Source organism: Centruroides sculpturatus, unplaced genomic scaffold (genome assembly GCF_000671375.1).
Source record: "Centruroides sculpturatus isolate CEXI.00-Female unplaced genomic scaffold, Cexi_2.0 scaffold59, whole genome shotgun sequence".
In the NCBI taxonomy this organism is placed as follows: Eukaryota; Metazoa; Arthropoda; class Arachnida; order Scorpiones; family Buthidae; genus Centruroides; species Centruroides sculpturatus.
Window position 1 is genome coordinate 353241 of NW_019384301.1, and position 18833 is coordinate 372073.

General features: G+C 31.4%; 1 protein-coding gene across 1 annotated transcript; it reads left to right on the plus strand.

Annotated features, from left to right (window-relative positions):
- Positions 1 to 1864: 1864 nt before the first annotated feature.
- On the plus strand, positions 1865 to 18788 carry LOC111639947 (sodium-dependent serotonin transporter-like). The gene is made up of 13 exons (XM_023385953.1): positions 1865 to 2093; positions 7709 to 7843; positions 8367 to 8583; positions 10766 to 10922; positions 11673 to 11807; positions 12680 to 12783; positions 12918 to 13042; positions 13147 to 13259; positions 13342 to 13473; positions 13562 to 13661; positions 17456 to 17556; positions 17885 to 18052; positions 18488 to 18788. The coding sequence occupies exons 1-13, from the start codon at positions 1871 to 1873 to the stop codon at positions 18587 to 18589; spliced, it is 1812 nt and encodes a 603-aa protein (XP_023241721.1). The 5' UTR covers positions 1865 to 1870; the 3' UTR covers positions 18590 to 18788.
- Positions 18789 to 18833: the final 45 nt, after the last annotated feature.

Sequence of the window (18833 nt, forward strand, 5' to 3'; positions counted from 1 at the left end):
TTCTGTATAAGTTAGTAATCTGTGGTTTCTTCGGTGTAACTTGTAATATTTACGTACTAAACTTCCAAATTCGGGAGGAGAACCTTTGAAATTATCACTAAGCGATGGTAAAGTCCCTCCGCAATGGGCGAGTAAACGGAAGAGGAACGAAATAATGACGTCACAGAAGATCAGACATCGAAAGNAACAAAGGCCCTTCTCGAAATTCTCTACCAAAATATATATATATATTCTCTATTTATATAAGATATTTTACTGAATATTTCCAAAAAACACGTGTTAATTTATCGTATAAAGTAGAGCTGTTGTAGTTAAAAAATATGTATTTATGCACTAATGCGGGTGGCGCGTTATCCCGGGGGCCTGGCCGACAGGGGGCCCCAAACCTTTTATAAGAAAAATGCCTGAAATCGACACTATATACGGGGGCCCCCTAATTCAAATTTGTCAGTGTCCCATAAAGCCGTAACGCGCCACCGATAACAGTCATTATCATTTACTATCGGTGATCTTTCCAGGCCCTACGTACAAAAGATTGGAGGCCTCTCCACGTTATTTTACCACATCATAAACTATTAATGCGTAGTTGTATTTATGCAGTTGTATTTTAGCTGTACGTTTATTTATACAGTTATTAAGTAGCTTTTTAAAATAATGTTTTTATTCGAAAATTGCATAGAAAAATGACTTAATAAATTTTATATAGTTGTGAAAATTAATTAAATTTACAAAATAAACAAAAACAAACCGCAATAATTTATTGATTTGTGGCTGAATGAAAAGAGATTTTTTGATGAATTTTTAAAATATAAATTGGGAAAATTCTTTAAGTATTTATGATAATGGAGTTACTAGGGATCTATTAACATCTTTTCATTACCATGCCATAAACAGATGCGACGTGGATAAGAGAACAGAGCATCCAACCTTAAAATATTATCATCGCATTATCTAGATATTAAACTAAATTGATGAGGAATTATAATAAAAAAAAATAATAATAATAATCCATAATAAAAAAAAGAATTATAATTTTTAAAATTTATATACTTAAAGAAGAAGATGGAGTAGAATAAAAATGTGAATTTTATGTGAAATTTTATGACTATAAAATCAATATCTTGTCTTTAAGAATATTTGACTTGTTTCTAAAAAAAAAACGTTTTCTTCCGTTGATATTTTAACTTTTTGAATAAAATTTCGAGTACTTTTTAAGTTCTAAAAGTGGGAATTTTGCTTCTTTCTATACATTTTATTAAATTGTAAGTAAATTTATTAATATTTTATTCATAATTCTGTACAGTAAACGGCTTTCTTAGTTTCTTATCCTCTTCCCTTCTTCGTCCTTCATCCGCTTCCCCCTTATAATAGTGTTTATTCTAAAGGCATATAAAGTTAAAGCTATATTATCTATACAAAATATAGTATAATATCCCTATACCGCGTATATACAGTTTCGTATACTACTTCTAGACAGTATAATACCCGTCTATAACGCTAATCTTCTGTATAAAATTTAATATAGAACGTTCTCCACCCCTCTTCTATGCCGTAATTTACGCATTTAACTTTTTATATGAATTTTATACAGCGTAATTTTAAGGTGGAAGAGTGCGAAAATCAGAACTTTTAGGCGAGAAAAATGCACTTTTTTTGAACTTTCTAAGGGAGAATAATTACATTTTAATCACTAATTATTAATATTAAAGAGTGTTTAAAGTGTTAAGAAGACGAAGGCGGTCGGTCGAGAGGGGGGTTAAAGTATAGGAAGGATAATGTTGGTGGTAAGTATAGCGCATGCTCGGGTATGACAAAGTTGAGATACCCGAACGATATTTGGGCGTTACGTAGTGTCGGCCACAAAGTAAGGATGTCATCGAGCTCCGAGAATCTGAACTTGAACCTGAAAACGGAAGTTGACGGAACGGAAGTGAAAACGTCGACAGTCGAAACTGTAGTCTCTATAAGGCAAACTTCCGATTCCAGGGAAACATGGGATAAAAAAATCGAATTTTTATTAGCCGTGATTGGTTTTGCTGTGGATTTGGGTAATGTTTGGCGATTTCCTTACATTTGTTACCGAAACGGAGGAGGTAAGTCGACTTTTAATTGCAAAATTCTTCAAACTACACTATTTTGCAGCTTTTTTTGTAAATTATTTCTAAGTTGCATGGCTTTAAAATTAGATTTTAAGCAAATGTTTAGAAAATTTATTAGCGTATCTTGTCAGTAAATAAAATAAAATAATTATTTTTCTTAAATTAACAAAGTTTTTACTGAAAATTTGCAATTTTAAGTGTTCCGAAATGCGATAAATTTAATTGCAAATTGTAATTTTTCTCTTTTAAGTATTGACTAGAAAAATTAAATATATATTTTTTTTTCATTATTTTCCTATAAAAATTCGATTAATTTTCTCTACTTTTATTGTTTTAATCCGAGTACACCCGAACCTAACAGAGCCGTCACCTTTTCTTTTTTTCTATCTACACGTTCGGGTATACCGGTACACGTGTACCAAGCTTTAAATTTTATATTTATTTTAAAAAAATAAATGATTTATAAAAGCTACTCATTTGGTGGTTGGGGCATTTTCTTACTTTTCCTGTAAAGTTAATCACGTTTAAATCGAAGTTAACTTTCCATTCTTCCTTAAATCTGATGGACATTTATGGTATGTTTTTTTTAACAAAGGGAAGACATGAAAATAAATGTTTTCAATTATATGCAAGAAGGTCGAACGTGAAAAGGAAGTCTCAATTATAGTAAAGAAACATTCAACGAGTGAGAAAGTGTAGTAAAGAACTTCGATTTTTTGGAGTAAAAATTTACTTTTTTTAGGTAAAAATGGATGAAAATACAAATATTTACTACGTGTATTTGCCCGTATTTTTACAACTTAATATAAGCAATTGTATTGTTTGTAATAGTTTTAAATACGCTATTGCGCCTACATTCTTACAACTAAATCGAATTGTAATTGTAATTTTTATAATTATAAATTGCTCAATTATAGATGAAGTAATTTGTAACTTTTATTATTAATTACTGCTTTAATATTATGTAAGTATAATTAAAGTGTAGTAATTTTCTTACTACATTCTTACAAGGAGAGTGTAATACTAGCATTATCTCTTACTCTAATCGCTCGGCATCGTTGTAATTTTACCCCTACATGCCTCTAATTAGTAATTAGTACAACAGAAAGTAGGCCCTACTCCTCGGTGGAGCGTTATCCTGTAGTCGAAAAGGTAAATTATTCTGGGACCCCACAACGGGAGGCCCAATCTTTTATAAGAAGAAATATTCTCCGAAAAGTTCCCTCGAAGATAAATGTCTGAAATCAACACTGTACGCGGGGCCCCAAATTCAAATTTTCCAGGGCCCCCCGAAGATATAAAGCGCTCCTTGGTACTCCTTACTGTTAAAATACAGTGAAAAGTATCTCAATATTAAATTGTTTTATCAGTTTTAAAAGGAAAAATAAAAATATCTTGTTTTAAAAATATATAAATATTTAATCTAGTTATTAAATTTTATAACCACATTTTACTAAGCGCTTCAAATGAAACTAATTAGTAGATATTGGATTTTATATATCGTACGTTGTTAAAATATAACGAGGCAATACATAATTAGGTAATTATCAACAGATAAGTCTATTTATCAAGAAAAAATTATATGAGCCTCATATTTTTTTGCAATAAACCTAATTTTAATTGCTTTCTATTATTTAAAAAAAATTTAAATATTTAAATTCACTCCTTAATTTCTTATACTAGAAAATTATTAATCAATAAAACTAAGCTGGAATTTTATAAATAAATAAATATTTACTTATTTTGTTTATTTATTTTTTATATATATAAAAAAAGAGTTAACAATAATTGAGTTGGGATAAGATAGAAATCCCATTTTATATTAAAATGGCATTTCTATACCAGTCAAATTGATTTATTAAAAAATAAATTATCTTAGGAATAACCTTTTTTAATATAAAATTATCAGATAAATATTTACTGATTTTATTGGCTAAAAAATAATAAATAAATAAATCAGAATTTATTCTGTTTTGAAATATTTTGATCGTTTCATAATACAATGGTAATTAAAGTACCCCTATTTAACGTTATAATTTAAAAGTCCAAATGCAGCTAAATCTGGCACGATGACATTTCTGAATACTAGGAAGACATTACCAAAATTAGTACCAAAACTTGCCACTGGGGTACTTTTGGCGCTGAAAAAGCCAAGAGCCGTACTAGAGAATCTGCACACAAAAAGCATCGTAGTACCATTGAACACACTGTTCAATGGTTTCTCGTGTGTGTTAAGGCAAGAGGGGATGCTAAGAGGGGATGCCTTCCGGGAGATCTTTTAAGGCTAACTGGTCCCATTCGGGCGTTACAGACGTGGAGAAAACCCGGAAAACTCCACGTCCTGGCCAGGCGCGAACTTCCAGTGTTTACCCGTGAAGCTTGGACCCAGGAAGCTACTGTAATGAAACAAGAACACAGTAATAATGTAGCGTGTTCTACACTACATTAATAATGTATTCTATCAATAGTATTGTTTCCTTACAGTAGAGTAACTAAGGAACCCAGGATCCGAACTACCCCTCAACTTTGTAAATCCATTATATATATAGTGCTTATTTTGTATGATTGATTTGACGAATACCAAGTGATAGATTCAAAATACGTAATTAAAGTAAGCGTTAACTTCGGTAATTTAGTAAAATAAGCAATGGTAAAAAAGCTGACAATTTTCTGGACTTTCTCGGCATTCTTATGGTAGATAAATGTTCTTAAATTATATTTTAAAAAAGTTAATAAACTGTGGAATAGTACAGAGATCGTTAAAACAGGAAGATTTGAAGCTAACAACTTGGACATTTGCCCGTAGGTTACACCAAAAAATAACCGTGTACTTAAAACGACACGTATAAAATATCTTTAAACCAGCTACCGGAGAATCAATTTTCATTATTTTCATAGTGAATCAGTAAAACGCCGCGTAAAAACTTTTCACGAGCACGCCGAATTGGTGTTCTCGCCGTAAATAAGCGGTAATAAGACACTTTTGAATACTGTATACACGGGTTTACCATACAATCTCATGAGCAAATCGAGATATTGAGCCGAAAGTGTATTTGTATATCGATTTTGTTTGTCGAACTTACCGATAAGTACGCGAATACTACACTGTTTCTAACAGTGATACGTACAACTCTACGTCAATCAAACAATATTCGTTGCTCTTTCATCTATGGACGGCCTAAATGACATTTTTCAAATACAGAAGTGTGTCTAAATGTGTACTTTATTGTCTATAATTTTGGAATCTCGGGCATATAGAGGGATCGGACGAGAAGCCAGAAAACAATAAAATTCCCGAGTTGTCCGGTTAATCCCGGACATATAGTAAGCCTATGTATATAGGATTTTTAAAGTACGCGAACAGTAGATTAGCCTACGAGTAAAGTTCCAAACTTTTAGCTCTCGTTTAACGTTAAAACAGGATCAAATTTAAATAACAGAAAAATAATATTACAGATATTTAATTGTCCATCTGTAAGCATTAATTGTAAAACATACTAAGCTACAATATTACACGCTATAACAGAAGCATTATCATCACACGAACCATCATTATATGATGCTGATGATGTTATTATCAGTATCATTTTTAATCCTGCTGCTGACAATTTTTCGGCTCGTTTGTATTCGGTTTTAACTCTTCTTTTCCAAATACAGCAAAGTTCTGTTTCTATAAAACACAAATATGATGCAAAATAATAATAATAATAATATAGTAACTTGTTAGTAATTATCACGAGTTACGTTTTATTTGTAATATTTTTAATACTTATTTAAAATAAGTTAGAAATGAAATGTCGTGTTTGAGAATGATTTGTGGTTCGTGCACACGTAGATTCGTCCAACCAAGTAAGAAATTACTTTAGCATGTAATTGAACGTGGCTACTAGCGAAAGAATATTTTATTCACTTACGCTTATTGTAACATTTAAAAGAAAAATAATACGTTCGAATAAATGATTACAGTTGTCACAGTTCAGAGTTGCCTGCAACTATTGCATTTTCTACGCAAGATGACTCAAAAGTCGGTTAACCATTATAAAAACTGAATTGCTTTCCTCTTTAAATAGCATATATAGAATGTATATTTTAATTTATTAGATATTTTCTCGCAACTGCATCGTTTACTAAAGAAAATTTCAAATAAACAGAAGAATTAATCTGTGAATAACCGAAATTATTAAAAACAATGTATATTTTCAAACATTTATTGATACCGATTGATCGTAATTAAAGTATCTTTATTGTCTACAGAGATTTAACAGTCGAAATCTGGTACGAAGACATTTCCGTGAAAAAATAGTACAAAAGCTTATCACTATGGCACTTTTGGCGCTACAAGAAACGAGATACTCAGCTGCTCAATGTGGTACCCATTCTGAAGGCGATGAACAGTGTTTTCAACGGCTACCATAATTAATGTTCTTTGATGCTTCTCGTACAGTCAGGCCGCCAAATGCGCAACGTGTTCTCGGTAAACGACATTTTTTAAGTGTGAAACGGCATCTTCATTCCTCGTAGCGCTAAAAGTGCCCTAGTGGTTAGTTTTGGAACTAATTTTTATTATTTTAAGGAAATGTCTTCCTCGCGTCACTAAATATAGCGCTCATTTTCTTTATTATTCGGCTTAAAAGTATTAAAATTAATTAAATTAAAGATTAGATATTAATATTATGCCTCCCTATACGAAACAGACCCCTAAATCTAGGTGTTAGCGAGGTATATTTAAATTTTTTGGCCCAATGCAAAAAGATCTACAGCTGGGGCCGGGCCTAGGTGTTAGACACGCGAAGAAAACGTGGAAGACTCCACGTAATCAACCATCAGGCGCGAACCCGCGACCTGTTCGATGGTTCTCCTATACAAGAAATGTATTCTACTCCAGAAATATATTTATCTTATAAGAAACTGGAGATTTCTCGATACAGAAAGATTAATGTTACAATATTTTTTTAGATCATATTTAAAATTATGAGATCTTATTCTGTTTACAATTTATTTTCTATACAGATTATTACAATTATTTGTAACAATTTTTAAACTGTACAAATCCACTTTTATGCTACAAGAATTACTTAAATTTTATTCAGGATGATTTAATTAAACACGCATCATTTAAAATTAGCTGTTAATTTTGTTATAAATATATCCTTTAAAACACTAAAGTGAAACATTTGCTATGTAATTCTGTGCAGGCGATATCATTTAATCAGAAAATAAATGCATAAAAATCATATATTTTTTAGAAAATAAATGTTAAAATATTAGAAGAGATATTAATGCAATAATAAAAACAAGTAAAGTGTAGCATTAATAAAAGATTTTGTCACCAAAACAGTATTATTTTACCTTTACCTGAGTTCTTTCTTGTTAAATACATAAACTACAACACTCCATTTGTAATTCATATTCACAAATGCACCCGGGAAGACTGGTTAACTGACTTTTGGCCACGTTGTTTAATATATATGATATCTAATAAGCATATTATATGTAGTTTATGTGTACTGTGTATTGTTTAATAAATATATAACAATCTTATTTAAAGATAAAGCAAAATATTCTATAAATATTTATAAATTTCCATAATTTATTCACCATATTTACAGGTGCTTTTCTCATACCATATGTTATCATGTTAATATTTGGAGGTTTACCTTTGTTCTATTTGGAGCTAGCGCTTGGACAGTATTACAGGAATGGTTGTCTTACAATTTGGCAAAAATTGTGCCCTATGATGAAAGGTTAGTTCAATGATGTTTAATAATATATAAAATTAATCCTTAGGAAGAATAATTATAACATTTGCCATTTGGAGCAGCTCTTTTTCAATCACTTTCAAATAGTTCTGTATAAGTTAGTAATCTGTGGTTTCTTCGGTGTAACTTGTAATATTTACGTACTAAACTTCCAAATTCGGGAGGAGAACCTTTGAAATTATCACTAAGCGATGGTAAAGTCCCTCCGCAATGGGCGAGTAAACGGAAGAGGAACGAAATAATGACGTCACAGAAGATCGGACATCGAAAGAGTTAAAGTAAGTTATGACGTCTCGTGGCCCACTGCGGAGGGACTTCACCATCGCAAATGCATTAAATTATCACAAAGTATCAACAGGGAAGGAAGTATTTATAAATAAACAGAAATTATTTAAACGATTGGTTCTAAATTTAAGAGTTATTACCTAATTTAGAAAACAGCAATTCTTACACATAAATATTACCAAATTAAAGGAATATTTTGTTAAAAAATGAACGATATTTTCAGGTATAGGGTACGCGATCTGTCTGATAGACTTGTACATGGCTATGTACTATAATACGATTATTGCATGGGCAGTGTACTTCCTCTTCGCTTCATTCAGTTCGGAATTACCTTGGACTAGATGTGATAATAGCTGGAATACACATCTCTGCTTAACACTGGCAGAAAGAAGGTTAAATTCTTCAAACTTATCCACGAGTCCCGCACAGGAGTATTTCGAGTAGGTAATTCATTAACAAAAATTACTAGAGAAATTTCTATATAATCTTTTAATATTTTTACATTAGAATTATTATATATTTAATATAATATTTGAATTAATTTATTTTTAATAAATCTAAATATTTATAAGTTATTCGTGTTATATTTAGTAATATTTCTATAATGTTAATATATATTTTAATTCGGGTTCGTTTATTGTTCCTCGTATGGGGTGGATAATACCGTCTTAGTTACATCTCCTGTATAAATAAATAAATAAAAATATTAAACTAAAAAGCGATGCAAACTTTTTAAATTTACTGGGCTCCAATTTTAAAATATTGTAGACCTATAAATTCCCACTGTCGTCTGTCTGTCTGTTCTTTCTTAATCTCGAGAACGATGGCGGATAGATGAAAGTTAAGACTGGATACGGAAAGCGTATGAGAGGAGACCCTGAATAACTGTATACGAACTTCCGGTCTAAACCGGAAGTCACGTGAATTCAATTCAAAAACTTTCCCCCGAACAGAGTTACATAGATGACCGGCATGACTCTGTTGCTTTTAGGAGAAGTATGATGTACAGGGGCAAAGCCGCTACTAAAACAAGAGTTCGATTTCTAATTTTATAGTTTTGTATGTAAAAAATTCAAAGTTACAGTAAATAAAAGTGTTCATCATCTAAAACCACACGAAAATATATTTCAATTGAGTCTTTAGATCCTCTTTCCATATATATATTAGTAAAATTCTTCATCCGAGAAAACTGTCTTGACAAATAAAATTCGATTTTTCATCATATTTTGATATTTTTCGTGTGACAACTCGAATATTTTACTTCTTATTTAAAGAAAATCACTTCCAATACAGTATAAACTGCCAATTTTATATTTATCGCCCTTTTATCCGGGTTTTCTCACTTATCTGATTAAAAATCCTTCAGAAAATAGTTTTCGATTAACTTAAATCTCTTGGAATTTTTTATTATATATTAATTTAAAAATATATATTAAGTTTTATAAGCAAACTACTAAAGAATACACCATTAATATCCGTCTAGGGTAGTAGATACGAAGTAAGTAATGACGGTTGCTATCTTAAACCCTCTTTTTTCTTTCTATTGTCTACTGGAAGTTTTATAAATAAAAGAAGGGCGTTAGAGACAGAAGACGTCATTATCAGTAGATATTTATTCAGTAAATTAAGAAGAGCCAATCATCTGGAGGGTGAACTCGGTTGACAGGTCAATATTATTGACAACCCAAGAGTGATAGACACTCGCAACCTGTTGATAACGAGCCATAAATTTTCATTCAACTTTTTGTCGAAACATTTATGCTCATCTCGACTTTATCATTAAATAAACATGATTTTAGGGCAATTATTTAAATTAAAATTTAAAATTAAAAAAAAATACATATATATACACTTTAACTTTTTATCGTATTTTATCTAGTAATTAATTTTATCTCAGTAGATCCTTCTATTTAAAAACATATTATCGAGTGTACTGTATCATCTTTCAGCACGTGCTCCCATAGGGACCAATAAAATCTATAACAGGAGAGTATATAAATCACGCAGTCATAGACTTAGATAGTGGGAATTCAGATTGGTAGTGGGGATATTCATTGGCGCGTGACACATCACACAGTCGAGTCGAGTGGTGCGAATTGTCTCCCTCTAACTTCCTTTCCAATCATTCCACGCTCCGCCACTCTTAGAGATCTTCATTCTGGTACGCATCATAAACCAACAATGGATTGCACGCGCTATTCTCGCCATATTTGCCACCCATCAATTATTACAGGTACGCTGTCAATAGTGGAAAACACTTTTAGGTTAGAATATTCCAGCATTAATGTCTCCTCGCTATGATCCTGATAAGAATGCCAAGTCCCGCTGATGTAATTGGTGATTAGCGCCTGCCTTATTCAGATTGGACATCTTTGAATTGAGAATGTACATTTTATCAAATGATACGCTTTGTAATTATTGTCAATATTTTCAAATCTCTTTATTAAAACTCAATAATTTCATCTTTAGAAATTGTTTTAAACTTTTCCATTAATATTAAATTTATTTCCAATAAAGTAAGTTATGACGTCTCGTGGCCCACTGCGGAGGGACTTCACCATCGCAAATGCATTAAATTATCACAAAGTATCAACAGGGAAGGAAGTATTTATAAATAAACAGAAATTATTTAAACGATTGGTTCTANGTTTTGGAAATTCAACGTTCACAAGGGATAGAAGCCGTAGGGCCGATCAAATGGTCTCTCGCTCTTTGTTTGATGGCGGTCTTCGTTCTAGTCTATTTTTCTCTTTGGAAAGGCGTAAAAAGTGCAGGAAAGGTGAGAAATTAATAAAATATATCTAGGATAAATAATTAGAACGTTAATTTAAGTAATAAATTTATATTTATATAAATAAATAATTAAATATTAATTAAAAATACTCAAAATAAACGAATGATTTTGTATAAAATTTAGAAGGAAAAAAATCTATATAAATGCTTAAAAATTAAATTAATATTGTAGATTTTTAAGGAATCTTTTCTGTAATTTAGTAAAGTTTTACAGTGATTTTATAGGAGCTTTATAATTAAAACTATCATTTTTCTAAACCATTATTTGGAGCCCGCTTGTACGCGATTACTATTTAAATAATAATCTTATCAGATACTACACAAAATTCGAATGAATAGAATCTATCTAGACGAATTACAATATATTGTATAAGATAAAATATCGATTATAAAAGCAGAATGGTTGTAAGATGATCAATTTACATAATTATAACCGATGCCATAAAATTAATTATCATTCACTCAAATGGTTACGTTCCGTTCTGTTGAGTCAGCTCTTGAATCATAAACAAGATCAAGGATATCTTAATTTATTAAACTAATAATCTTCACCGTCATCTTGATTAGAAAAATCCAATCTATTCTTAAAGACAATTAAAAACTATTCAGAATTTCAATGTTAAATTTAGTACCGAAAGTGTCCGAGTTAATGTGTCATAAAAGTTTCATTTTAATTTATTTTTTTATTTTACAAGTTTACTTTAAGATAATTTACGCTGTTTTTTTTTCTTTTCAGGCTGTTTGGTTTACAGCCACAATGCCTTATCTAGTGCTATTAATTCTGTTGTGTCGAGGTGTCACTCTGGAAGGATCTTTGGAGGGAATTAAATATTATCTTTCGCCAAAGTGGGAGATGTTATTGGAAAGTAGAGTAAGTTCATTTTATTTGATGTTAAAATAATTCCTTATTCACTATAATGAATTTCTCGTATTTGTTTATTAAATAAAATACAAAATAATCGTGGGTTCGGGCTGGCACGTAGAGTTTTCCGCGTAGAGTTTCCACGGTTGTGACACCTAAATAGGGGTCAGTTTTCTATAGAAAATCCTCCTGGGTGGCTCCCTTCTCCATAGATCGCCCAAATAAAACAGAATAGACAAAATACTCCTTTAAATTAATGATATTCAATATATCTAACTTTGTTTCGTAGTCTAGAAGTGTATCAAAAGAAGGTCGTGGGTTCAGTTCCTGCACGGAGAATCGAACCTACTCCTTTCACCTTTATAGTTCATCCCGTTTCACAAGTTTTGTTTGGTATATAAAGTAAAACCTGTCTAAAACAGAACCTCTATAAAGCGAAAACCTGCCTAAATGGATAATAAATCTTGGAAGGAAACGAAGAGTTAATTAATAAATGCGGAATCTTCTATAAAAAGGAAATCTTTCCAGACGGAAAATGCATTCCGTTTTAAACAGGGTTTACGGAACCTTAATAAAACGGAAACCTGTCTAAAGGGGGAAATTCTTCAAAATGCAACGATTTTCTCTGTAAAAAAAAGACCTGTTTAAAACGGAAACCTGCCAAACTGGAAAACATATTTGGTACAGTTACGAGTTGGTACAGTTTTCAGTATGTGGCAATGCCGCTTAGTGTTCAAGAAAACACTCATTTTATAGTAAATAACTGACTTTTGGGCCATCCTATGTACGAGAGAATTCTTGATTTGTATTTACTTTGAATAATCATTAAATGAATACGTACACTAAGCTTAACCTCTTAATATTCTTATTTATAATTTCAGGTTTGGATAGATGCCGCTACCCAAATATTCTTTTCGTTAGGACCGGGATTCGGAACATTATTGGCATTGTCCAGTTATAATAAATTCCACAACAACTGTTACAGGTTTGAATTTACACGTTTAACAGTCTGATCGGTGTATATTTCAGTGGTAATTACTATAAGTAATTAGCATTTGCATATCTATCCGTTGATGTTGTTAAGCTCTGTATGCGTGACAAATGACTTTATCATTTCAGGGATGCTATTTTTACCAGTACGATCAATTGCCTGACAAGTTTTTTAGCTGGATTTGTTATATTTTCTGTACTCGGATATATGGCGCATATGCAAAGGAAGGATATCAGCAACGTTGCAACCGATGGTACTTTCACGTATATCTTTCAATTTCTTAACAATTTCTCTTTAAATCTTATAATATTCTGGCTATTTTTTAAAATTCATGCACGATATACCGCTATAAAACAGGTCCCGGTTTGGTATTTATCGTATATCCCGAAGCCATCGCAACTATGCATGGATCTACATTTTGGTCAATATTATTCTTTCTAATGCTTATCACACTCGGCTTGGATAGTACTGTAAGCAAAAATTGACCATAGATATTAAATTCCTTTAATATAAATATTCTTTTTATTGAATTTTTAATAAATTATTTTTAAGTTTGGAGGATTAGAAGCTATGATAACTGGCCTTTGCGACGAATATCCCAAACTCTTACGTAACCATCGAGAAATCTTCGTGGCAGTTCTCATACTATGCATATATCTTTGCGCTCTCCCTACTACAACTTACGTAAGTAATATTATTATTATTCCAAATATTCTTCGTACCACATAAAGGATCTTATTTATGGAAACTGTTTTTGAAATTTCTTCTTCAGGGAGGAAACTATATTGTCAATTTGTTGGATGCTTACGGTACATCAATGTCCGTGCTCTTCATAGTTTTCGTAGAAGCAGCAGCAGTTTGTTGGTTGTATGGTAATTATAACATTCATTTAAATAAATAAATCTAAACTTAGCTCTCTCTTAAACAATATTACATCCATAAAATGCCAATGAATATAAGTTAGAGAACCCTTCAACTTTCAAATGCCAAAAAGACCTCGTTACTACACGTAATTCTTATCGCTTCAATTACTTCAGTTTAGTGCCAATTTCAGAGAGTTTGGCTGTACTTATATATACATAATTCTTAACAATTGATTAGACTGATTTGAAATTCCAGCATAGATGAATCACGTGGATTATACTTCTTTCTTTACTACTGTAGTAAATTGTACAATAATTAAAATTAANAATATATATTTTTAAATATTTAAATACAGGAAAAAAAAAAAAAAGATTTATTTACTAAAGTATCAAGAACCTTGACGACACTACAAGTATATTAAGTTAATGTCTTAAAATTTAGAATACATTTTTACATCTTTACATATGTAAAAATCCTTCTATTCATATTTAAATTTATCCAATCAAGTTCTTACTTCTAAGAATTGTTTCGGTTTTACGAATGGAAAGAAGAGATATAACCTATCTCACTTTCACAAGGGATGGGAGTAGCAGTAATAGTGGTAAAGTATTCTTTCAAAAAATATATATAAATATGAATAATATTATTGTACGAGCGAATGATCTCTATTGTAAATTTTCCAAGGAAGAGAAAATATTGCAGGAAACTATCTGATATAAACAAGCAATCGTTGATGTTGGAAGGATCACGTGAATGACCCAGATAAGCATTGGACTGAAGCGATACAGTTGGTTGGTAGGATACAGGAAAGGGATTTTTCTCTAGTTTTGAGGGAAAATAACTCAATGAGGAAAAATATCTTAATAAAAAAAATAAAGAAATTTAGTTTAGTTTAGTTTTATATTAATTTGAAGAAAGGAAATAGTTACGTAAAGAATCTGTTGCCAAGTTACCTGATGGAATTCGCATCTCCTACATTCACCAAATCAGGAATTTTATTTATGCTGATTTTCACATTCTGACATCCATTGCATCCATCTTAAATCCGACAGATGAATTAAACAGTGATAATTAAGAATTTCTGCTTTTGATTCTCTGTCCAAAATACAGAAAATATAACTTGTTAAACGAGTTCTTCCTCTATAATTGTGGTCGTTGATGGATTTTCCACTAGGCACGCGAGGCACACTCCTAGGAACCCCGAAATTAAAAAAATAAAGCAATTTATGAATAATTCTATTAGTTCGTGATGCAAAATTGTATAGAGAAGTCTCCGATCTTCTTAATCCGTATAACTAATTTAGTGAAACAATATAAAATCAATTATAAATTAATCCTTTCAAAATTCGAGCAATTAGCAAATCGATGTCAAACAATATTGAAGTAAGTGGTAAAAAGGGGAGGGACACGGTTTGTTTCACCCTATTTGAAGCTTAATAACTCCTGCGATTTTGGTCAAAAATTTCTGAATTTTTGCGGAGATACGAGGGATTGATGCTATTAAATTACGATAAATAAAGGTCGAGGGGGTGGAGAGATAAAGGGAGTAGTGTGTATCTCCAGTAGGGTGAGATTTAATGTTATAGTTTAGCCAAATATAAGCGTGTTTCCACGTTGTAGGCCTAAGTATGGTCGGAAACAAATCTAGGTTATAATACCGAAGGTACTGTACAGGAAAACACAGTTTATTTCTTTAAAATCGTTTGAAGAATGTAACGAACTTAAACGAATTTATAAAGTTAAAGGGGCGTATGCTGTATTGTAGAAATATATAATTCTATTTTGTGATTACTACGCGCTATAATCATATAATTTCATAATATTGAAATAAAGGTGATTTACGTATTTTCTTGCGGGTATAATCATTTCGATAGTAACGGTGTTTCGAAATCGCTCGTAAATTCTGTAAAAGTAAAAAAAAATACCGTGCAAGAAATTGGTAATAGAGTTAATTTCATATAGTTTTAGGACATTCTTTTCTTTTGGGAAATGAAAAAGGCGACGTAAAAGCAAAAGCTTCTGGCAGACACCGTAAAATTAATTAAAAATGTATGATTGATTTATTCCAAAAACCTTTTAAAGGATAAGTCCAAAGTTACACGGCTTTTAAACGTAATCCCGTATTTTTAAATATAATAACTAAGCTGTTTTTCTACGTATTAAAAAGAAAAATCTTGTCGTAAATAAAAAAGTTTACTTTCTCTCTTTCTTAACCATAACTGGGCTTAGCAATTTTAAATACTATATAAGACGGACGAACCGCTTTCTATCATTGTTACTCGACTGAAATCGTAATGAAATATGAAAAAAAATGATGTCATTATCTGCTAGAAAAGCTTTACAAATAAATGAAAAATATATTGTAAAATTGTTAAGAGAAATTAGGAAAAAGAAATGTGATTTGTAAATTTTACTGCGAATTAATTACTAATTGTTATAATTTTGAAAGGATTAAGCGCGAGGCATAACGTATCGAGCACTATTGACATTTCTGACAGTAAAATATTTCACGAAAATTGGCTTTAATTAAAACGGTTCTACGCAAGATTAATCTTAATTGATCCGATATATCTTACTTACTTTACACGATATTCAAAATTCATCGAAATCGGAGAGAATTAAGTGAATTTTCTTGTTAATTTTGTCCGAAAAGTAAAAATAAAATAAATTCAAATAATTTTAATAATAATTGGCAGAAATACTATAAAAGAACTACGGTAGGATTAGCTAATTGTTGAAATATAGCGCCTACGCTGAAGAAATTTCCACTGTTTTGCCTAAAACTTGGCTGCCAAAGTGATTTATTGGCCACTCTTTCCGTATACGGGCGGTGTGCAAAGCGCTCACGCTATACAGAGAGATTAGAGATGCACCTTACTCGATGTGGTCCCCATTCTGACGACAATGAGCGTGTCTTCAATAGTCTACGATGCTCTTCGTACGCAGTGCGCTACTCTTTCTGGCTATCAAATTTGCCACGTGTCTTGGACAAACAACACGTTTTAAGTGTCCTTACAAAGATTACGCGGATTGAAATCCACAGCGCCAAAAGACGAGTTTTGGTAGTAATTGTATTTTGTGGAAATGTCTTCGGTAATGTTGTTATATCAGATTTGGTTGCATTTGAATTGCTAAATCTCTCCTAGACAGTGTCGAATAGCGCTAATTGAGATCACCCGAACTTTGATTTTATTATTATAATTCAGAATACTTATTTGCTATTGAATTCTGGCAATTTAACGAAGGAAACGAGCGTACATACTTATTCTCATCTTTTAAATAAATTAAATCGTTAAATAAACGATTTAATTAATACATTTTTTAAAATAACGGAATCCGACCAGCTTGTAAAATGAATCATTGATAAAATATTTAATTAAAAAAATTAATAATAATTAGTTAACTGAAGTGGAATCTCGGAAGTGGTCCATCCCGGTCTCTCATCACCCTACGGCTCTATCCAGGGCCGTGTCTAGACCATAATGGTCTGGTTAAAAAGGACCTACGGGGTGGAAAGTGTAAGATGTGAGCTTAGGCACGCTGTCGCAATTAATACAAGGAATTTCAACTAGGAAAGTATGTCCATTCTTCTCGCGACTTAAAGGATTTAAAAACTGCAATTTTTATATTATTTTGACACTCGTGGGCATTATGTTACGTATTATTTCGCATATAATTTTGTCTCCTCCGCTAATTTGTTTGTGGCCGCAATTCTAAACAAAATTTCTTTTATTAAATTAAACAATTGTAACTTTATTTCAATTTACTTTTCTTCTAATCGATTTTAAATGAAACATTATAGGAGCTGAAAAATTTTCTGAACAGATCAAAGAAATGATTGGATTTCGCCCCGGAATTTTTTGGAGGGTTTGCTGGACATACATAAGTCCCATCTTTATATTTGTAAGTTAAAATTATTATTAATTTATGTTAAATGCTAATAATATGATTACGGAATGACAAAATATAAAGTCAAACTTCGATATAACGATCTCCGAAATAGCGCTTCGCTCTTAAAGCTCGAGTGGATTCGCTAATGACTTTCGAACACAAATTTGTTCGCAGCCCTCATTACTAGATATAATTCTCATTGTTTGATATCTTTCGGTTTAACGCCGCATTCGATTTAGTAACAATTGCAAAGGCCAACAAACAGCGACGTTAAATCGAGGTTTGACTGTAGTTCTACGTTGCATTTATTCAATTTTTAAACTGATTTTGTTATTATTAGAGTATATTCGTTTGCGCCATGGTGCAATATAAACATCTACAACGGGAAGGTTACACCTATCCAACTTGGTCCATAGCTGTTGGCTGGCTACTTATGGCCTCCTCCCTCTCTTGCATTCCAATTTACTTTGTATACTCTCTTATTAGAACACCGGGAACTCTACGGCAGGTAAGTTTAACATCGCCTCTAATAAGAAGCCGTCTAATATTTAAAATATCTAGCAAATTACCTTACAAATAGGTTAGCCACGTGGAGTTTTTTTTGAATTTTTCTCACGTGACTAACACCTAATTAGGGGCCAGTTTATTGTAGAATATCCAATCCAATCTCCACAAAGAAAACAATATTATATATAAATTCAATCGTAAACCTACGATTTAAAATTTAGCTACGAAAAAGTCCGCTTTATACAGGTTACGGTCAGTACTCAAAAAATCTTCCGCGATAGACAGGTTTATAATACTATTTCGTGTATCATATCGTTTCGTTCTTAGATAATGCATCTATTATCCGTTCGCTCTTTAGAAGTCCGTTTTAGACAGGTTTTACTGTAAGAAAATTGAATTAAACATTGAAAAACTATCGAATAATTTTTTTTATTAGAAATTGTTGAAGGGAATCAGACCGGATGCGGCTGCAAATGTAACAACAATAAAGCCAAGCGAAGACAGAAACATCTCTACTACTTACAATAGTAACGTCTGAATAAACACGAGTTCCAGACAGATAAATGGTGCAATAATTTTGTTCATAATGTGATTAAATTATTTAAATATATATTTATATATTTTTCCCTTTTTTATAAAGTAAATTGGTTGGTTATTTATGTAAATATCAGTTGCCTTTCTCGTCTTTACTTTTCCTTTATCTTGTCGAGAACGTTACGACAAAGTATAAAGTTTTATTTATTTTTTAAGAAAATAATCCGTTAATGGAGAAAATTATTATT